Source organism: Herpailurus yagouaroundi, unplaced genomic scaffold (assembly GCF_014898765.1).
Source record: "Herpailurus yagouaroundi ecotype Mexico unplaced genomic scaffold, PumYag 100, whole genome shotgun sequence".
Classification (NCBI taxonomy): Eukaryota; Metazoa; Chordata; class Mammalia; order Carnivora; family Felidae; genus Herpailurus; species Herpailurus yagouaroundi.
Genome location: NW_024412391.1, coordinates 37,352,045 through 37,375,899, shown reverse-complemented (window position 1 = coordinate 37,375,899; position 23,855 = coordinate 37,352,045). Strand labels below are relative to the sequence as shown.

The 23,855-nt window shown below is 37.9% G+C and overlaps 1 protein-coding gene across 1 annotated transcript in view; it reads right to left on the bottom strand.

Annotated features, from left to right (window-relative positions):
* Nucleotides 1–23,855, bottom strand: part of DPY19L1 (dpy-19 like C-mannosyltransferase 1) — a 101,281-nt gene that overhangs the window by 41,205 nt on the left and 36,221 nt on the right. The window contains exon 7 of the mRNA XM_040472276.1: nt 11,320–11,377. Within this exon, the coding sequence (XP_040328210.1) occupies nt 11,320–11,377 (58 nt within the window). The remainder of the gene's footprint in view (nt 1–11,319; nt 11,378–23,855) is intronic.

Below are 23,855 nucleotides of genomic sequence, written 5' to 3'. Positions count from 1 at the left end.
ACTTCAACTACAGCCTAAAAGGAAAGTGGGGAAAGCACGAGCAAGAAAATGTTCTGCCAAAATGAAAAACGTTTCATTTTGAATTGGTGGTGGAAACCTGTTTAGTTTGTCTTCTTCCACTTGAATTTCAGCAAAACTATCCATAACCAATACTTCAAAACTCTTCGTAGTTATCAATGTCAGTATTTTTATGCACAATGTTGCTTTACAAAAAAGTGGGGGGAGGGCGGGTGGGCAGCATTCCATTTCTGTTTTTACTTTTTCTTTGCCCAAGCTACCCTTGGCTGCAAAATATTTAAAAGTGGCAGAGGGGATCAAATAAAAAAATAACAAATCCTAAAATGTAATGTACCAACTCTACTAAAGAACTCACTTTGGACATAAATAAATAATGTTCCATCCCAGTTTTAGTACTCTTATCATTTTTCTGCATCTATATGAAATGTATTAATAAGTCTATCTTTCAATTAAAGGAAAACTATACTGAATGACATATAAACAATCTGATTTTACTACTATTAAGCTACTCACACTAGATGAAATCATTACATCTTTCAAGTCAAGCAGATTTACTTAATTTTATTTTTTTAAGATTTTTTTTTTATTTTATTTTTTAAGTACTCTCTACACCCAGCGTGGGGCTTGAACTCACAACCCCGAGAGTAAGAGTCACATGCTCTACCAAAGGAGTCAGTCAGGTGCTCCAAGCAGAGTTACTTTAAAGACTACATGGAATTACAAAGACCACAGTGAATAAAGGAAATAAACCTTTCCTTTATTTTAGCTCTGCCTCAGACTATTAGATATTTCCACTACTGCTATAGAAAATTTGAGCCAATTTACTTCTCTTTTTAACCAAAATTCACCATCCTCTATGAAATTTAACATAGATACCTATTTATAAATGAACTATATACACAAGAGAATTCTGAAAAGATTGAAAAAGTCTTTTTAAAATGCATATTTATTGTTACCGGAAGGCAATTTAAAAAATCTGTTTACCAAATTAATTAGAAATTTCAGTATGATTGATAGTAGAGATATATAACCATACTTTATAAAGCTATCAATCTCTGTGCAAAAACCAAGAAGAAAATATTTAAACTATGTAATTCACAATTTGAGAATTTTCTCCATTCAGACTGTTTACCTACGTTTATTTTATTACCTAAATTCAACTATGGTGCCATCTCTTAGAAATTCATTTCTTTTTACTAGCTGAAGTCGCTCAATTCTCTAAAACTCAATTGCATCCCTTGTAAAACGTAGGATGAGAAGGCCAAATTACAGAACTGAAACAAAGAGCAAGGTCATCTGTCTCTACAAAGTTAAGAGTGAATGAATGCAAACGTATGGGAAAGTGCTTATTGCTTCTCCAATGACACCATGTGCTTTACTAGATCTGGTACAAACATAACTGCTGGTCCAGATGACCCCAAGTAATTTGAAAATAGTAAACAGGTTTGCTTTAATCAGACCTTAAGTCTCAACAAGTAAGTATTTTCCTCTAATTATAATACAGTTCTCTACATAGGATGATAGTTCAAAATGCCTTCTAAAGGCATCACTGTGAGATTTAGGAATTATAGAAGGGAATAAACATGTGAGCTCCTTCACATGGGGTTACACACTGTGTTACGCACACTCAGACAAAACATAAGAAACTCCTGAATTATGAAAATGAACTCAATGAAAATGTTTCTTTAAACTGTCCTCTTATAGTATATAATTTCTGGCACACATTTCGAAGCACTAAATAATGCTGTACCATGATACGGCCCAGGTATTGACAACAACAGCTCTGATTTTCTGCTTAGGAAAGCCTGCATTTCAAATCATCTACTCAAAAATCAAAAACCAGGAATTTCAGCAGTAGGCAACTTCATTTGTCAAGCTCTATTTTCTTTTTCTTTTTCTTTTTCTTTTTTTTTTAACGTTTATTTGTTTTTAAGACAGAGAGAGACAGAGCATGAACAGGGGAGGGTCAGAGAGAGGGAGACACAGAATCTGAAACAGGCTCCAGGCTCTGAGAGCCCGACGCGAGGCTCGAACTCACGGACCACGAGATCATGACCTGAGCCGAAGTTGGCCGCTCAACTGACCGAGCCACCCAGGTGCCCCTGTCAAGCTCTATTTTCAAATGGCTTACTTATACTATTAGAGATCTAGCATAATCTAATCTACTTCTCTTCATAATGTAAAACTAAATAGGAGAACAACTAACTCGTGAATTATAAATTAGTTAATATCAGAAAGATCGTGTTTAAGGCTTGTTCTAAGAGTTTTGGCCAGAGTTGATATTTGTAGGATTAGTCATAAATTGTTGTTGGTATAATGTCTAGGTTTACAATAAATTATCCCCTTTCTGAATGCTGCACCACAATATTAGCTATAACATTGCTTTATATTGCTTACTGTTCATTATAATATTGTGTTAAACCCTGCACTTAAAACTGCTTCCAAAAAAAGATTTCTGGCCCCCATGGGTTTGGCTACTTCCCTGCAGAGAACAGTACAGGTTTAAAAATACTATTCCTGGGGCACCTGGGTGGCTCAGTTGCTTAAGCATCCAACTCTTGATTTCAGCTTGAGTCTGGCCTCTGCGCTGACAACACAGAACCCGCTTGAGATTCTCTCTCCCTCTCTCTCTCTCTGCCTCTCCCTCACTCACATGCTCTCACTCTCTCTCTCTCAAAAAAATAAACTTAAAAAAAATTCTATTCCTCAGATGCTAACCATAAAAAATGCTAGGAGTAACAGCCACAATTTGAACATCTCTTTGATGTTACTTAGGGCAGTACCACTATTTAGGAAGACCTTTAGCTCGGAGTGGGCTTTGTGTGGCTGGCTGATGGTGTTGCACCTTGATAATAAGCCAGGTACCTTTCTTGGAATTTTTGTCTCTTTCTGTACCACATAATGATATGCTGCCCAATTAACCAGTCATATAAATCAATTTGAATTTGTAACACAATTTTGGCTCACACAAGAATTAATGTGGCAGTAATATATAATTGCTAGTATTAAGTTTTACTACCTTAACAAAGAATTTCTGCTGATTCTATGAAAAGAAAATTATCTTTTTTGTCTCTGAACTTTCAGGATATCAGTATACATCTGTGATATCTGTAAACTTTGTTGGAAAAGCATTGAATCACATCTTCATGCCTCCATCTATTGCTGCAATGACCCAAACTTGACCATTTCTTACTCATTTAAAATAGAAAATATTATCTGACAATATTCTAACAATATATCTCCTTTACCATGTGGTTGTAAACTATACCTCTCAAAGTGATCAAGAATCAGAATTCTGTCTATAGTATGAAAGTATTAGTCAAGATATAAAGGCAGTATAAACTATAAGTGATTTTAATTGTATTATCAAAATAGTAACAGAGAAAAATAATTCAAGTCACTTCTGAATGTTTAATTTTTGAACTGACTGCATAACGTTAGTAGAATATACTCTTGCAAGAAAAAGAATTGCAAAAAAATCTTGAGTCTTACTAGCAAATTCATTATTAGTAACAGAATTAGTGTACTAATTCTGAAACTACTTCTTGTATATTATAGAATAAAGCAAATAAGTAAATTTATTTAAATTGGGGGAAAGAGGAAGATACAAATATGGAGTGGGGGAAAGTAAAGAAGAACCCTAAAATAATTATTGGAGGAATCAGTAGGAATTAATGATTTTTTAAAAGCATATTTACTAGCCTTCTGCTGAAAAGAGCTAAAAGTAATTACACCCTAGTACCAGTGAGTTCAGCAAGGACCCTGCTTGTGGTCTCTAAATACCATTTGGGGTGCCTGGGTGGCTCAGTCGTGTAAGTGACTGACTCTTGGTTTCAGTTCAGGTCATGATCTCACAGTTTGTGGGTTTGACCCCTGCATCGGGCTCTGTGTTGATGGTGCACAGCCTGCTTGGGATGCTCTCTCTCTCCCTCTATCTGCACCTCCCCTGTTCTCTCTCTCTCAAAATAAATAAACATTTAAAAATAAATAAATAAATATCATTTTCCACTAAAAGCGTCCAAGGTTCCTTAGAAAACAGTGGATTTGGGGCAGCTGGGTGGCTCAGTCAGTTTAATGTCTGGAGTTTGATTTCAGCTCAGGCCATGATCTCATAGTTCATGAGTTTGAGCCCCACATTGGGCTCTGTGCTGGCAGTGTGGAGCCTGGTTGGGAATTTTTCTTTCTCTTTGCCCCTCCAGTGCTCAGGCTCGCTCTCTCTCTCTCTCTCTCTCTCTCTCTCTCTCTCACACACACACACAAATAAACATTACAAAAATTTTAAAAGGGGGCGCCTGGATGGCTCAGTCGGTTAAGTGTCTGACTTCAGCTCAGGTCATGATCTCATCATTAGTGTGTTGGAGCCCTGCATCAGGCTCTGTGCTGACATCTCAGAGCCTGGAGTCTGCTTCGGACTCTGTGTCTCCTTCTCTCTCTCTGCCCCTCTCCCACTCACACTCTCCCTCTCCCTCAAAAATAAATAAACATTAAAAAAATTTTTGTTTTAAATAAAAAAAAAAAATTAAAGAAAACAGTGGATTCCACATCTGGAGATAAGAAAAGTGCAAGGTGATCCTGTAACACCTTTTTTTTTTTTTTTCCAGAAAGGATATGTTCAAAGACAAATGGGGACATATCAAAGGCAGAGAATAGTACCCAAAAAACCCACAAAATCTTTAGGAATTAATTTAACATAAATATATGTCATCATGTCTGCACTTAGTTTAAATGGATTAGAAAAACGTCTGTGGTGTGTAGGAGCATGTATAAGAGAGAGAGAGCAAATGTGGGAAAATATTACAATTGGCAAATGAAGTGAATCTAGAACAATGTGTACATTAATTTTTCCAAATAAAAAGCTAGAGAGAAAAAGTAAAGAAACATGTAGTTTTTGGTACTGCCCTTTTAGGACAAAATGTACAATGGAATTAGATAGAGCCCAAAAGAAGAGACAGAACATCTGTTGGCTTCTACTTTTACACCTGGGAACAACTGCATAATTTAGGTATGGACATTCCAAAGACAGTTTTTGCTGGTGCCAGATATAAAACAGATAGACTTCTAACAACAAAAACTGGAATCTGGAAAAGCCACGACACAAAAATAAATCTTTTTGACAACTTCCCCCCCTCACACCAACCCTGAAGACAGACAGACAGACACACACACACACACACACACACACACACACACACACCACACAAATTTGGCAGAGTAGGCAGCAGTGGGGAGGCGTAAAAAAGCAGAGATCTCACAATCTCATACAATGCTTAGCTTCCAGGAACTTGCGGGAAGTTGAATTCAGAGATGGACTGAAAGTAACTAAAAGGCTGAAAACAAACCCCCTCTGAATTCAAATGCTGGTAAGATCAAAGAGCTAATGCCCTGGGCTGAGCAGCTGGGAAGCTGGACATTGAGCCTAAGAGCAGAGATCTCCTTAATTCAAACTGGAGGCAAACTGAAACAATGAAAAGTATAGCCCTGCCCAACTAAAGCAGGACTCATAGTGAGATCCAGATGCTCAGGGCCTCACCTTACATGCCTGACCCGAGAAAAGATGGTCCTTCTCTGGGAAAAAGAAAAAAACAAATGAAAGCAATTATCTAGTTCAGGCTTTCTCATTTTTTCATACAAAATGTCTTACATAAGATAGAAAGCTATGACACATGCAAAATAGGAAAGAAACAGAACCCACAATCAAGAGATAAACTCTAGTCAACAGAATTAAAGCCATAAACAACATATATGTTGGAATTAACAGACAAGGACTTTAAAATAACTATAATTAGGTTTTAAAATTTATAGAATAAGACAGACTGGGTGAACAGATGTGAATTTTCAATAGAGAAATGGAAGCTCGAAAAAAACCCCGAAATTCTAACATTGAAATTCATAATATCTTAAATGAAAAATTCACCAGACTGAGTAGCAGATTGAATGTATTAGAATAAAGTACCAGTGAACTCAAGGACATGGCAAGAGAAAATATCTAAATAGAGACAAAGATAGAAAAAACAAAACAAAACATGAATAAAAACAAGAGGAAGACAGTATCAAAAACCAATCAAAAATACATGGAATCAGAATCCTCAAAGAAGTGAAAAGACAAAATATTTGAAGATACTGGCTAAAAATTTTCCAAAACCGATTTAAAAGAAGCAACCCAGGTAACAAAGATGTTCAGTGAGCCGTAAGCAGGGCACATACAAAGAAGACCACATCTAAATTTATTACCATCAAACCAATGAAAACCAAATATAAAAAGAAAGTCTTCAAACCACCACAGAAGAGATGTACTACATTCAGAGTAATAAGAAGAATGATAACTGACTTCTCATTAAACAACAGAAAGCAGACGACAATAGAATAACACTTAAAGTTCCGAAAGGTAAAGCTATCAACCTAGAATTCTTATCCAGCAAAAACACGCTTAAAAAAAAGAAGGCAAAATCAGGACATTTTTAGACAGGCAGAAGCTAAGAGACCCTGTTGGCAGCAGATCTTCACCACAACGCTAAATAAAGTCCTTAAGACCAAAGAGAAATTCTACCAGATGGAAACCCAGATCTGTAGAATGAAAAATATCACTGACACCCAAACACAAATGTCCAGATGTGAAGGATGGCTAGGAGGTAAAAAGGGAGGGATGTTTGCAGGGCAAAGGCACAGCACATACAAAGGCTCTGAGGAAGGAAAAGGGGTGGTCCTTTTGGGAAGTAGAGGGGGAAGGGCAGTGGGACCTAAGCAAAGAGAAGAGCCTGGACAGTGCTGAGAACCCAGCAGGGCCCAGGTCATCAAGAGGCTAGTTTTCTACTATATTATAGGCGGTTTTCAAATCTAATCAACAGATACATTCCCATCTAAGCCCAGCACACTTTTTTTGACTTTGGAGTTAATGCAATTTTAATGTAAATTCACAAATTGATAAACACACCTCTCAATAGCCTGAATAAATAATACATCTTTATACTCACACAATTTTCCAAATTAATGTAAAAAGTAATTTAAACTGCATCACTCTTCTGCATGTAATTCCTCAATGGCCTTCCTACTTACTCCAAATGAACCTTACAGTGACCAACAAGGACTACACAATTGGCTTCTTCCACATCCTACTCCCCATTATTAACTGGCCTCATCCCTTCTACTCTCTGCTCCTGTTGTGATAGCCTCCTTGCTACTTTCCCCAAAAGCCAGGATTCTCCCACCTTAGACAGAAGATGGTCTGACCTTCATACGCTTATCCACAAGGACAGGGGTCCTTGTTTTACTGACATATTGACATATCCTCAGCATCTACAAGTACCTGGCATACAATGAGCCCTCTGTATACATTGTTTTGAGTTGAATAAACAGAAGACCCAGAATAAATGTCCTGGCCAAAATGTTACCATCACAAGAAAGGGAAGAGGGGAGAGAGGGAAGAAGAAAAAAAAAAAAAAAAAAAAAAGAAAGGAAGGAAAAAAAGAAAGGGAAGAGAAAAAGTTCCACAAATTAGCGAGGAAAGATCTCTGTACTTTCACTCCTGAAAGATAAACTGTTGTGTTATCTTTGAAATCCTACTCCCTTTTCTGAGAGTTATCTGTGTTGAGAGAAGTTTGGAGAGATTACGGGTTAATCAGAAAACTTAGAATCCTGTCCCTGTTTAGCAACCTTGACTCAAACATTTAACCTTTTAGTGCTTCCAATTATTATGCAAACTGGAATATTATTATCTCCTATTTATCTACCATACAAGAACATCCCAAGGATTAATGAGACTGTTTTCAAAGTGTTCTAAGAACTGCTTTCCAAATCTTAAATAACATAACTGTGTCATTAACTAATTAGGAACATGTACATTATCTCAGTTCAGTTCAAAAATATTTAAGAAACCAATATGGGTCAGAAATATATTATGGGTAATAAAGAAAGATTAATTAGATATGCCTCTAAAGCAAACCTTTCATATACTACTTTGAATTACTTTGGTTTCAAAAAAAAAAAAAAGAATTTTCCTCCTCACATGTGCCTATCATTTTATCTGGGAACATGTTCCACATAAAACACCATTAGTCATCTTAGTAATAACTTCTAAAAAATCTCATCATGAAAAAGCTAAACAAACCTATTTCACATATAATGAATTTTTAACAGTCTAAAATTAAAGAGAAATATTGTATTTAGGTTTTTTTTGATATACTCCTCTAAATGCTTTTCAATCAGTATGCTAAAAATCCTACAGTATCAACCCATGTGGCATACATCTGATCTTGTAATTAGGAAGGATTTAAAAGGCAGAGCAAAACTGTTAGCTTTCATCTTAGCAATAATTCCCAATTGGGACAGAATCAACATTTAATAAAAAAAAAAAAAAAAAAAAAAAGCTTGACAAGTGAAAACATCTACATAATTTTTATTATGAAATGTGCAAGCTCGATATTATTATTATGAGCAATTAATAAGTCCTTTGTTACATTTTCACAGGTTTCAGATTTGGAGGTTTTAAATTTCTGTTTTAAATCATTTGATTACTTCTTGTATACTATACATTGTATAGTTCTTTTGTTAAGGCCAAAATGTTCCCTTATGAAATCATCTGAGTGAAAGACTGTTTTCAAAATATACTATCTTAGACTCAAGCAGAGAGCAAACTAAACAATGGAAATAGAATTTAAAAGCAAGTAACAATCCATAACTATTTTTTGGCATACAAACCATTCACTTGAATGATTAAGATAACTCTCCTAAGAAAGAGGGGTCCAGATTAGTAACCGCCAGCAATTCCCGTGAGCAAAACACCAGGAAGCTCTAGAACAGTTCACTAAACATGTGAATAGGTACGACCAGAATAGATGCTTCCCTTCTATAAAAATTATAGACTTTGAGCAACATCTTTAAAATTCAGAAAAAAAATAGGGTCTGACAATCACAGTCTGAAAACCAAAATAAATACTAAATTATAATATAACTGGTTTTAGTTACTTAAGTTCTCACCCTCACTTTACCCCAAACTGCAGTTTATTCTACGAAATTTCAATGTTTTTACTCAGAATGGTCACGTTTCTACTCCAAAGCTAAGTTACTGATTAAGTACAATTATCTACTTGACTATTTCAGTGTAACTGCAATTCTAATTCTTGTCACATTTAGTTGACCCTTTCCTAAGTAGAAAGGGATGTCTAAGCATGTTTAAACACACCAAATAGCCAAAAAGTTATCAAAGGGAAAGTCTATCAACCCGAAAAATGAACAGAATAGTCCAAATTTCATTGGTATAAACTGAAAAGCCTTGTAAGGAATGATGTTCATGTTATGTGAGCATCAAAATCGTGTAAGAAAAACATAAGATCGGGAATTGACCACCTCTAATTTAGACTGAGGGTAACACAATAGACCTTTCTGCTTAACAGACCATCGTCTTTGTTTGAAATGCGGTCTGTTTAAGATGGCAGTCTTGTATGCAGTTTGGAGTCAGATTTCTCCTTGAACATCTTTTGATAAACAGCAAGGTGGTGTGATCTTAATGTATATGAAAAAAACTTCATTCTTGTGAGTCATTTAAATGTGTACAATGTACACACTGGTACTTAGAGTTTCTGTTTTGATTCTTTTATAATAAACTACCCTTTGATTTAATCGGAAAAATAAAAAAATAAAAAAAAATAAAACTGCACCTTGGCTTCAAATTTTTCTATAATCTCTTTCCTCCAACATCTCCTAGTGAACACTCAGCGCTCCTTTCCTCCACTGTTAAGTAGTTACTTCCTAGTTCTTAGGTCATTCTCCCAGGATCTACGCTTCCACATGTCTCATGGTCCGCACTATTATACTGAGTGGCATCCACAGTCAAAAAGAGGCAAAAAAAACCAAATGTTTTTTTTTCTTGCTCAAAAGTCAGATAAACCATGCTGCAATGATTTATCTCAAATGCTCTGTTCTCTAAGGCTGCTCTGGCTTTAAATTTCTGTGATTCTAAATATTAAGCCTATGTTAGTTAATATAACAATAAAAAAAAAGTTCAACCTTGACTCTACAGTTACATTTTAGTATAATTAGGGTTTTTTAACGTGTGCATATTCAAATACTGTAGACACTGAGTTTATAAATGCATAAAAGGATTAAGTTACTTCACACAAAACAAGCTGAATTTTTTTTCCTTTCCCTCATACAAAATTTACCATGAAAGAAAACCAGATAGAGATCTACTAATAGAAATTCATGTACAACTACAATTCATTTAGTGGAAGGATTTCACTGGCATCCTGAATTTATATTAGAATTTAATCTAAACTAAGTTATTAATAATAATACAAGGTAATAGTTACATAACAGTTACTATGTGCCAAACATTGTTCTAGATGCTTTACACTCATGAATTCATTTCATCTCCCCAATAATCTCATGAGATGAGTAACATCATTACACCCATTTACAAAGAGGAAACTAAGGCAGGTGAGACATATGACTTGCTCAGGTCACAAAGCCCCTAAACATCAGAGCCAGGATTTGAACACAGGTAGCCTGGAGACAGAGTCGATACTTTTTTATAATAGGGTTCTCTTTAGAAAACCCTTGGATATGTGCAAATTTACAGGAATAATATTTGCAAAGGAGACTTAAAAATGCATCCAAGTTTAACATAGATGCATTAAAACAGAAACATACTATATAGCTCCAACAACACAAAGTTATCCCCTGGGGCACCTGGGTGGCTCAGCTGGTTAAGCATCCGACCCATCTGACTCCTGATTTCACCTCAGATCATGGTCTCCCAGTTCGTGAGATGGAGCCCCGCGTCAGGCTCTGCGTTGACAGCACAGAGCCTGCCTGGGATTCTCTCGCTCTCTCGCTCTCTCTGCCCCTCCCTTGCTTGGGCTCTTTCTCGCTCTATCAAAATAAATAAACAAACTTAAAAAAAAAAAAAGTTACCCCACACAAGGAAGTTAACTACATCCATGCCTGGCTTATTTCTATTATCACTACACGTGAACTTCCGCACTTTTAAATTATATAAAGAATTGATGCAGACCCATCTTGCTTCGAATCACTAAGAGATATATGGCACGAAAGATATAATATTCACAAAAAGTTAACTTAAAATCAATGCTAGTGTAAAATTTGTATTAAAATAAGATCAAGCATTTAAAGAATGCTACTATAGACTAAATTTAAGGAAATTAAATTTTAAAAAGAAACCTGTATTTCCATCAGAAAAATCTCCTAAATTTTTAAAAAATATTTGATTGACTACCTAAAGAAGAAACTTGTATTTCTGGAAGTACAATCTTCTAAAAATTCTGAAAATATTTGTTGACTACGTACCTCTCCATGATTGAAAAAGAAGCACAGCACTGTAACCAGGCCTCCTAATCGGCTGCCGCTGGAAAAGAAGGTAAGAAAACATAACTCAAATAACCGAAATTCAGGTCAACCCTAATGAAACCATGAAATAATATAATATGATAAACTTCTAGTACTACACAAATTTTAGCCACACTAGAACTCACTCTACTGTGCTCATTTACAAAATAGTTTATTCCCTTTACCGTAACATTAGTCAAAATTAGTTTCATTTTTAAAAAGTCATTTTCCATCTTCCAAATGTACAAAAAAAACCCCAAACTGACAGGGAATAAAAAGTTGTGAATAGTCGCATTCCTGGGCATAAAACAAGCTGATATTTTTCTTTTTTTTTTTTTTTCACTCTTTCGTACCATATATTTATTTGTGTCCTCCAGCAGTTCTCAAACTATTTTTCTGAAGACACAGGATAATAGATTAAGGAAAGAGGAGGAGAGAAGTGCAGAAAAAGGTTTAGTGGTCATTAAGGTAGAAAACACCATATGGTCTCCTACTCTTGGAAATTCAGAAAGCATGCCAGCCCATTAAAGGTTTGATTAATTCATTATTTCCCAAACCCCATCCCAAGCTTTCCTATAGAACATGCGTGGCACACATCAGTTTACAGATGAAGTTTTTACCTTTCATCTGTTTTCAAAAATTTATAAAAGAACACAAAAATCAAAATACAGCCATCAGGCTTCTAACTCTAGCTAAGAAGTCACAATGCCATAGTTTGGCAGTTGAAACAATTAAATCTTCATTTGCTTAGGTAAGAGTAATACACGTCCCCCCACTCTCCTCCCATCCTGGCCAGAAGCATCTGGACAGGGGATAAAAAGGCTGTTCTAGGTTTGCTGCCTTTCTTTCATCTTTACTCTTGAGGTCTTCTACTCTCTTTAGCTCATGTTGTTTTCTCATTATTGTGCCCAAATAGCCTTCCTTCTTTCTATCTACCCAACAAGTACACGTATAACACAGACAAGTCAGGAAGGTAAGGAAGAATCAGACACAGGTATCCTAGGCCATGATACTTACTCTTGGAGATGAATGAATAAGGAAACAGAGGAGATACACGAGATGGCGGAGACAATCCAAGGAACGAGCACACACACCCTCCACATCCCCCCAGAAGGAGATAGGAAGGGCTGGCCTCCCCAGCATAGGTGGCTAATCAGCCTTGGTACGAGAGGAAGGTTAAGTTTGTGTGTTCAGAGCAGCACGTAGTTTCTGGCGTTGCCATTTTCCCTACAGAGTCTTGAGCCCCTCACTTGCTGCTCTAAAGAAGAAGTGGCGGGGGCGCCTGGGTGGCGCAGTCGGTTAAGCGTCCGACTTCAGCCAGGTCACGATCTCGCGGTCCGTGAGTTCGAGCCCCGCATCGGGCTCTGGGCTGATGGCTCAGAGCCTGGAGCCTGTTTCCGATTCTGTGTCTCTCTCTCTCTCTGCCCCTCCCCCGTTCATGCTCTGTCTCTCTCTGTCCCAAAAATAAAATAAACGTTGAAAAAAAAAATTAAAAAAAAAAAATAAATAAATAAAGAAGAAGTGGCAGTGCTAAAAGTTTGAAGAAAGAGGCTTGTCCGAAATACCACATGCATTTAAGAACGGAGCTAACGAGGGGAAACAGATGGACTGCTAAGCCATCTTAAGGGATCATCAGACACTGAACACCACACATTTATAGGACACTAATGGAAGAGCTGTGTAATTTTTCTCCACCAACTATCAACCTGGACTAGCACAAATGACCTATAAAGGGGCAAAGAAACAGCATACTGGCCAGAAAATGGCTGAAGTGAAGAATCACAGAAATAAGAGGGACAAATAAAGGAGCCAGAAAGTAGTACAGGCCAGGAAGCAAAAGCCAGCATTCTCCCCTTGGAGGCCCAGCACGTCTTCTTAAAAAGACCAGCAAACAGGCCAACCCCAAATTTCATTGAAAGTCATGAGACTTTTGGGGCGCCTGGGTGGCGCAGTCGGTTAAGCGTCCGACTTCAGCCAGGTCACGATCTCGCGGTCTGTGAGTTCGAGCCCCGTGTCAGGCTCTGGGCTGATGGCTCAGAGCCTGGAGCCTGTTTCCAATTCTATGTCTCCCTCTCTCTCTGCCCCTCCCCCATTCATGCTCTGTCCCTCTCTGTCCCTCTCTGTCCCAAAAATAAATAAACGTTGAAAAAAAAAATTAAAAAAAAAAAAAGTCATGAGACTTTAGAAAATGTAAGCTAGAGTTACGGGTTTAAATAAATAAACGTTAATATTTTGAACTCATTCCACCAGAGCAGAAAGTGCAAAGATCTATATAGTTTAAAAATTGGTCTCCTCCCTGCCACCCTTCTCCAAATCCTATTCACCTAAGATAAATAATAACATCTGTGTGTGTCCATTCTCCCAAATCTTTTTCTATACCCATACAAATATATATTTTAATTTGATCATACTACTAACACCTCTCTGAAATTTGTTCCTTTGCCAAACAATCTATTATGAAGATGATTCCTAATCAATACATGTAACTCAAGACGTTCTTATTAACGGACGTCAAATATTACATAGTACATATGTATTACAATTTGTTCTGTCTTTTCGCTATTATCGGACATACTAATATTTTTTAAATTTCTTACTGTAATAAAAACACGTTAAAAAGATGCCTGGGTGGCTGAGTGGGTTAAGCGTCCGACTCATGATTTCAGCTCAAGTCATAATTCCAGGGTCATGGGATCGAGCTCCATGCTCAGCACAGAGCCTGCTTAGATTTTCTCTCTTTCTCTCTCTCTCTCTCTCTCTCTCTCTCTCTCTCTCTCTCCTCATCTGCCCCTGTCCCCCACTCACACTCTTTCTAAAATAAAAAAATTAATTAATTAAAAACACATTAAAATAAATATCCTTGTACATGCATATACTGGTGCTTTCATTTCTTTTTTCAACGTTTTTTTTTTTGTTTTTTTTTTTTTATTTATTTTTGGGACAGAGAGAGACAGAGCATGAACGGGGGAGGGGCAGAGAGAGAGGGAGACACAGAATCGGAAACAGGCTCCAGGCTCTGAGCCATCAGCCCAGAGCCTGATGCGGGGCTCGAACTCACGGACCGCGAGATCCTGACCTGGCTGAAGTCGGACACTTAACCGACTGCGCCACCCAGGCGCCCCTGGTGCTTTCATTTCTATAGGACAGACCTTACTGTGAGACTGCCAAGTCAAAGAATGAACTTTCCAGAAAACGCCATACCAGTCCACATACACCCCCACCACAGCATGTGAGGGGTCTGCTTCTCCATAACACAGAACCTGATGTGCCCAGACCCTTTTGTATTTTCCCCATTGGACAGGTGGTAACTTTTTTCTCACTGTTATTTGTACTTCCTTCCTGCTTATACAGAGCATCATTTTAATGGGTTTTGGAGACAATATGCATTTCTCTTCCGTGAATTGCCTGTTTACATTCTTGTCTGTTTTTCTATTGGATTGTCTGTTTCCCTATTCAAAGATTAAGGGTATCAATTTTTTGACTGTCATATGTATGACTAAGTCTTTCAATAATTTATGGTGTATTCTGCCAGAAAGAAATATAAAAGTTGACGCAGTTAATTTTATGTAGTTAAATGTCAATATTTTCCTTTATTTCTTCTGCATTTCCTGTCTTGTCTGTGAAGATCTTTCCTACCTCAAAATGATACAGTGTTCTAAAATATCTTCCAGTATCACTGTAATTTACATTTAAATCTTTCATCCACAGAAATGTAAGTGTAAAGCCCTAATTTTGTTCTTTTTGACACAGATAGCCAATTATGCTAACACCATTTATCAAATAAACATTCCTTTTTCCAGTGTAATGAAATTCAGCCTTTATCTACTTTAATTTCTTACAATATTAGAATCTGTTATTTCCAGCCAATTGACTTAATTCTGTATTTTCTATATCACACTGTTCTTATTCCTGTAGCATTATGGTAATTTTATTTTATTTTTAAGTTTATTTATTGATTTCGAGAAAGATAGAGAAAGTGAGCAGGGGAGGGGAAGAGAGAAAGGGAGAGAGAGAAACCCAAGCAGGCTCTGCACTGTCAGCTCAGAGCCCGAAACGGGGCTCAAACTCTCTCAAACGTGAGATCATGACCTGAGCCGAAACCAAGAATCCGACACTTAACCAAATGAGCCATCCAGGCACCCCACATTATGGTAATTTTAACATATGATAAGGAAAGTTCCCCACCCTCAAGTACTCTTATTTTTTAACATTTTTAAAGGTAATTCTAACCAATGCCCTTCCCATGCACAAAAAAGTGTCAGGTTTCTGATCAGAATGTCATTAAATTCAGAGATAATGTTGGAAGAACTGCCATTTATGTGATGTAAGTCTGCCCATTCAGCTGGAGATTATGTCTCTCTCCATTTATTCAATTCTATTTCTTTAAATAAAACTTTTATGGACAAGCAGCAGGGCAGTCAGATAACTAGAGTTAAAACTTCTAGAAATGCAGGGATATAATAACATCTGATCATAGTAAAGTATTTTAGCACTTTCAGATTTTGGTAGATCATATAAGCTGAAGAAAACATACTAACAATTTGAATGAGATAATCAATAAGCTCAATTTTATGAATATATATAGTACTTTAATTATACAGAGAATATGCATTATTTTTTTATGTCCCTGGGGCACCTGGCTAGAAAGACACCTCATTATCTGATTATAATCCAAACCAACCTAAAACACAAAAGAGACTCAAAACAACACCACCAATTTGGGAAATTAATGTAAAATTCCCTTTTAAAAATACCCTGAACAGAAAAAGAATCAAAACTGAAATTTTATGAATTGAATTTTTTTAATGGCAGAGTAAAGACAAGGACAGGGATGTGGAGGACAAGAACAGAAGGATCACAGGTCCGATTTTATCTCGCAACCAAAACTCATGATGAGGTCTGCTCAAGAAGTCTTCCACCCTTATTCAATTGCCATACGACCTGTGGGGCTCCGGAACTGGACATTTTCCCAAAGGCAGAAGTGGTGTGACAAAACTCCCCTTTCAGCAAATTACCACAAAGTAGGTTATGGCCCAACCTCTTCCATGAACATGAACAGCTATGCTTAACTAACCAGGGGGGCAGATTTTCCCCTACACTTTCATGTCCTGTATAGTTGGAAGGGAGAACAAAATTTGCTTACCTACAAGGAATATCTAAGTTGCAATTGTTTTGAAATGATGTGACTTGCAACAAATCTAAAATAGTGTCTCCAGCATTAACTCCCTCCCCTATGATCCGTACAAAGGACCACATAGGTCATTTTATTTTTCTAAACAGAAAAGATATAATAATCAGAAAACTTAAGACTGACTTTTTTTTCCCTCATTATAGTTGCTATTTCAGCATTCCCTAGTGGTTTAAAAAAAAAAAAAAAGCTTCTTCTGCAATATTACCACCAACTATCAGAAAATTCTGAAGCTCCTATTGTGTAAGTTTTATAATATTCTAAGTTTGCTAAACATTTACCATATTTACTCATTCACCTCTTCAGCCTCAATTCATTGGATGTAAAATGAGGGGGTAAGAATGTGAAAGATCTTAAAAATACTTTTCATTGCTGACATTTAATAACTTATAATTCTCTTCTCACATCTTTAAGTGACATGAATTCAAACCAATCATCATATTTTGTGGGCTTCATTAATCACTGATGTTTGTACCTCCATTTACCAAAAAATGGTAAAACATACAAAGTTCAACACTCAATGAGAAAAAGAAAAACTAATCAGTTAATTCAAAATGTTATTAACTAACTCTTGAAGTTAAGAAACTCTTGTATAAATGCTTAAGAAGGAGAAAATGAGAGAATAATGTAGAAACAACTGAATTAAGAGAATTTCAGTCTCAAGTTAGAGACGTAAGACTTAGGCACCTTGCTAGCCAGATGAAGAAACACCTGGCAGGCCCACTGAGCACCTTCCCCGAAACTTACACGTGGATTCTTTGGCTCCTCTGGGGCATTAAGGAAAGCCACAGAAAGTAAAGGTAAGGAACAAGAATGATAATCGGGAAGGCTAGGAAAAGTCTCAGCTTAGCCCTCCCAGTCTATTAGAGGCAACTAATTAATGCCTTTAATTTAACTCTTTGTCTGCCAGGGCCAAAAACATAATCTTTTATCTACCAGATTGTGAGCTTCCCAAATCATCATGGTGGCTGCCATAGTGCCTAACACACAGCCTGAGCGTTGTCTATGGCAGAATCAAAAGGTATCTGAGGAGTAAATAAAAACATGAAGACAATACACTTAAAAGGCGGCTGGCATTCTTTTCTTTCAGGGGAGGGGAGGGAAGGGAGCACTTTCAAACACCCCACACCTCATGCTACTGCTGTCCTTGGTCACTGGCCTAGATACAGACTCCTGCTCATCATCAGTGTCATGTGTTCAGTGGAACCTCTACTGTGACCCACCACACCACTTGACTCCCCATCCAGACCTTTCACTGCACCCTTCAGAACCTCCATTCCATAGAAAAACAATTTCCTTCACGGCACCCTCAGTCTCTACCCAGATGCTTCCCTCTCCTGTCTTGAAACCTCACCCTCCTCTGAGAAGAAGTTTCCCCTCCCCACACCACCATGCTCCTGAATGGCTCAAGGCCCGGGGGCAAGGCCAGTAGCTTCCTCTGTTGCTACTTTCAGACACCACCCTGGAACCTTCCTGAAAGCCTGCCCCTCTGAGCTCATTTCTCTCACTTCCCTTCTCACAACGGTTCTCTCCCAACACTCCAGCTTGTTCCCCATAATCCACAGCTATTCTCCTTCATCACAGGCACACCTAGAGTCTTAACTCACAGGAGGCAGGGTTCCGGGTTCCCTGTGCCTCTTTTCCCTTCCTCTCTTACACTAGGGTGGCTTTTTGAGGAGAACTTTTTAACGACCTTTTTTAATGAACTTCTCTACATTTAATGTCTGCTGCTCTGTATCACTGTGGCCACTCTAATCGGTCTCTGATCTCTTCCTTCTCTTCTTGAATATTTACCTTTCTCTGTTTCTACTTTATCCTCCATTGCTTCTCAGCTCTTGTCAGAAAATCCCGGCCATTCTTTTGTAGACATAGCTAGTCATCAGAAAATGCCTTTTCTTCCACAAGAGAAACCAACCAGTCACAGAGCATAATGCATTCATCATCTCATTTTCTGCTCTACTCTATTATTTTCTTTGGTCACTACAGGTTGATGCTTCTTTGATACCAGAAAGAATTTTTGACTACTTTATTTCTAAAGGTATTCCAGAAGCCCTGAAAGCATGGAAGATTAGTCTATATCCAAATCTTCCTTTTAATTTTGCTTAACATCCCCCCTTTCTATCCTGAATAATGATAGTGAAGAGTCATAGTTAATATAACCAGTTTTTCTAGTCTCTTCTCATGATCCAATCCAAGCTATCGATGAAGTGACTCAATGTCCTTTTAGGTTCTGTGGCAGAATAGAGTAGCTTTTCATATCAATTCTTTATTATATTTCAATATACTACTCCCCCTACCACTACCTGTTTCAAGGCAAAGTTGGGCTTCTTATTCTTTATGCCAATTTTGCTTTGCTTCCATTGTTTTATTTGACATTTTTCTGTTGTTCATGCTTCATTAAAAAATCAAGCATTATTGTTTATGCAGGCTGGATTTTTGACTAAAATATGTCTTAAATAAGCTATGAATTGCACCAGCTCGAATTTCTTCAGCTCCATGTTCTTGTTGTGGAGGGGGGTTTTTTTTGTTTGTTTTTTGCTTTTTTATTTTTATTTTTTGGAATGTTCTATTAACTTGGCCTGCTAGCACATCTTTAGTCATTTGGTCTAACAGTTGTATATGAATATTTAAAAGATAAGTATTTCTCTTCAGTACACATAAATTGATGAAAGTTATTGGTTGAAAATATTGGCATCTTTTCTCAAAAACCTGTCCCTTTTTAGGTCACTATCTCAGCAAATGACACTTCAAACCAACAAAGTTTGCTACCCAAGTCTGACCCCTAGGAAAGACCCATGGCTTTCCTGTTACTCTGTTTCCTCAGAGTTACCTCTGAAAGTGCTAGAAACGTATTTCTTCAGTAAACAAATAATCTTAAGATGGGAATCTGAAGAGGAAAAGCTTCAAATGAATCTACTGAAAAAATACTTCCTAAATTGGTAAAATGCTAATAAAGCTTATATGCTAGATAAGAATATATCATTTTTGGGGCGCCTGGGTGGCGCAGTCGGTTAAGCGTCCGACTTCAGCCAGGTCACCATCTCGCGGTCTGTGAGTTCGAGCCCCGCGTCAGGCTCTGGGCTGATGGCTCAGAGCCTGGAGCCTGTTTCCGATTCTGTGTCTCCCTCTCTCTCTGCCCCTCCCCCGTTCATGCTCTGTCTCTCTCTGTCCCAAAAATAAATAAAAACGTTGAAGAAAAAAAAAAATTAAAAAAAAAAAGAATATATCACTTTTGTGCCTTTTGCAAATAGCAATCAAGAGCTAAGTTTTTCTTCCCCAATAATTTATTTATTCACTTCATTCAATTAAAAACTATTTTCTGAAAGCAAATTTTCTTCTAGGTGCCCGCAAGCATTATCTTATTGTATCTTCTGTCTCACACAGAAGACAGTGTCTCCTAACTCATTTCGGTGTTTTCCCCCCTACCCAGTCACTTCTTAAAAATTCTCCTATAATCTTTCATTCCAATTAACTTGATGAAACACTTTACCTCCCTATCACAACCCTGAAAAACCTTTGTTACATTATATTTTCTTTTACATCTAAAGGCAAACCAAAGAACTGGCAGTCACTCTAAGTTCTTCCCACGTCATTTATTCAAATTATATAAAAACTCAATGTTAACAGGTTCCACCCACGATATGGAGCTTCCATACTGCTTTTGTGTCCTCCTGTCTCAATCATGACAGCCTAGGATAGCCAGACAGCTAAAGACAACCTCTAACATGGTAGGTGAAGACAAAAGATTAAAAAAAAGCAAACCAGAAGATACCAAAGTTGTTTAGGGAAGAAAAAAATCATTAGTATCCACCGAGAGAAAGATATTGAATCCATGAAACAAAAATAAAATACTACTTTTTAAAAAAGGAACATTCACAGAACAAATGAAAATTTCTTGAAAATTAAAAACAAGATAACAGAAATGAAAAAGTGAGAAGAGTTGGAAAAACAAAGTGGACAAAGTACTCTAGAATGTAGAATAGCAATGATATTAAAAATAGGAAAATATATGAAAATTAGAAGATCAGGAAATGCAATACTCAAATAACAGAAGTTTTGAAACAGAAAACAGAAGGAATGATGTAAGTGAAGAAATAATCCAAGAAAATTTCCCTGAAATCAAGGGCACAAACTGCAACACTGAAACAACCCATCACACGTACAAGATAATAAAGGGGAACAGATCTACAGCAAGACAGATTGTGAAATCTGAGAACCACGGTAACAAAGAAAAAATTCTACAATCATTCAGAAGGAAAGACAGGGGAGAAAAGGTCACATACAAAAATTTAGGAATCTGAATAACTTAGACTTGAACAGCACCATGTGAACCAAGACAACAATAGTGTGATGCCTTCAAAATTCTGAAGGAGGGGCACCTGGGTGGTGCAGTCGGTTAAGCGTCCGACTTCAGCCAGGTCACAATCTCGCGCTCCGTGAGTTCGAGCCCCGCGTCGGGCTCTGGGCTGATGGCTCAGAGCCTGGAGCCTGTTTCCGATTCTGTGTCTCCCTCTCTCTCTGCCCCTCCCCCGTTCATGCTCTGTCTCTCTCTGTCCCCAAAATAAATAAACGTTGAAAAAAAAAAAAATTCTGAAGGAAAATGATTTCCAATCTGGAGTTCAATACTGGCTAAAACTATCAATCAAATATAAGGACAAAATAGATACATTTTCAAATATGCAAAACCTTACCTCCCATCTAGTTACTAGAAGATGTACCAGAGTGAAAAAATAAACCAAGAAAGAAGAATACATAGGATATGGCACAAGAGATCCCATTATAAGAGAGCAATGAAGGAACACTGGGTGGTGAAGGAAAACGCCAAGATGACAGATGGACACCAAACCATAGAAAGCAGTCAGTACAGAACCAAGTACTGACTCATGCCAAGATACTTTTTTCTTTTTAATGTTTGTTTATTTTTGAGAGAGAAAGAATGCAAGTTGGGGAAGGGTGGAGAGAGGAGGACAGAGGATCTGAAACCAGCTCCACACTGAAGGCAGTAAGCCCGATGTGGGGCTTGAACTCATGAACCGCAACACAACCTGAGCTTAAGTTGGATGCACAATCCACGGAGCCACCCAGGTGCCCTTCGTGTTTTATTTAACTTGAGATTAATACCCAGGTGAGCCTAGATCAGATTGTTGTCCATATTTTGTCTTGGCTTCCACATGCCTTACTACTGGCATCAGCTAAAGACGCTCATTTCACCTACAGAAATTGTTCTGTTTTGGTATATCCTTGAGAGCCAGGATGCAGTGATGAATTTGGAAACAGGGGACAGCTCTTCCCCTGACAATATTTCGGCTGGACATTCAGACCAGGCCCGTTCTTCCAGATGCCCCTTTGTCCTCATGACCTTGCCCACAGATGCCCTACAGAGTTGGGCTCCTGGTTAAAAACCCATAGATAATCTCTAAGGCCCAACCACAGACAATTACAAAGGTTTACCTGACAGGCCTCACTGAGACAGCTACCCTCCCCCCACACACCTGGTGCATGGCAGTCTCTGAGGACTCAGGATGTCCTGGCCAGTCATGGCCTTCACATCTTTGCATTCCTACCCCCAGCTGCCTTCATTCCTAGGTCTCCTTATCTGAGACTTTGGGCAGAAGTCCTCTTCAGATGCCTCTGCCAAGGGCTCCTTATAGAGGGATGAGAGGGGGAGCTCTGAAGATACTTTCCCCCAGTCTGACTCAGTACCCAGTACTTTTCCATTCCTAGCCATCTCCCCTTTGCCCTTCCCCCACCTACCTCAGGGTCCATAAAACTGCTGTAGCCTTTTGTTCAGGGCTTCCTCAACAGTAAGATGACCCCCATGTCTACACTGGTCCCCCACTTCTCAACCAGTGTACTGTTCCATGGGGGGAAGTGGGCCAGGGATAGTCTGTGTTTTCTCCAGTTTTAGACTCATGCTACATTATCACAGTAAGTGACAGAAGGCTTAACTCTTTTGTTTCTGGCTTGTTGCTTTAATGGACGACTCCAATACTTGACAGCTCAGCTCCCTCTCCTAGCTCAGCTGAGCTCCTAACAGTCCCTGAAGGTTCCCTCAGAGAACCCTCCTTCCTGCAGAATGGAAACTTGCACATACCAAGTCTTATGAAACTGGCCTCCAGACACTGTTAGTCTGTAGCTGAAACATGTCAGGGTATCTAATGAAATAGATAACTGTAATCATGAATTAACAAAACAGCTTTTAGAAAATAACAACATATGTTTTATTAAAAACAAAAACAAAAACAGAACACTGAGAATTCCAGAAAAAGAGATACATCATGAATAGGTTGTATTGACAAAACGTCTTACTTCATCTCAAGTCAGAGCTTGGCAGCCCAGCCCCATTTCACCATTTGGCTGTGTTTTCTGTTTCTCCTTCCATTTTTTTTTTTTTTTTTTTTTTTTTTGTGAAATGGATTGACTTATCTGACTTCAGAAAACTTATATCTGTACTATTTAAAAAGAAATATACTTCTGGAGTAAAAATGTCATACTCAATCTGTCTGTAAATTTATATAATACAATTTATAAAAAGATTCTAACCACAGTTATAGATATCCTCCTCTTTATTCTTAACCCACATGTTAAGAAGTCTGCAGCTTTATCCCACTTTATAAAGTTAGAAGGTTGACAGAACTAACCACCAAGAAAGAAAACAATAAGAACTACCTAGCAATTTAAGACCTCTAAAAATACTCATGTTGAGAACATTCTAAAATACGATGAAAAAAAGTGATAGAAAAGACGTGACTGAAGACTCTCTTCAACACAGTATAAACCAAGATCACCACTGGACTCTAATTTACACATCTGCCCTCAGGGCACATTGCAATAGTCAAGGCTCCCTAGAAGGGGCTCTGTTAATGTACAAGAACTAGATATTCATTTGGGGCTGGAAAGAAATGAGTTTAGGATGCATTTGGCTCAAGCTAAAGTGATTACTCAGGTAGGGTTAAAAAAATGCCCGCAAACAGAGCAAAGGGAGAAGGAGAGAAGTGAAAACTTGTGGCACTACTGCAGGTCTATATCCAAGCCCAGGTGCATAAGGCAGACCACCCTCAGGGTCCAAGAGTCAAGCAACACCTGAAAGGCTGGGGCACAAAACAGGCAAGTGGGTGAAGCTGAAACAGGCTGCAGCCCTCGGAGCCAGGAAGAGAAACCAAAAACAGCTATTTGGAAAGACTCAAATGCGTAAGGTAATCACTCCCTCATACCGAGTAGCAGTGGTCTATAGATTTTTTTTTTTTTACACTCAAAGTATAAGAAATGAGACTTTACATTACAACTCAGCACATGCACATGTATACAC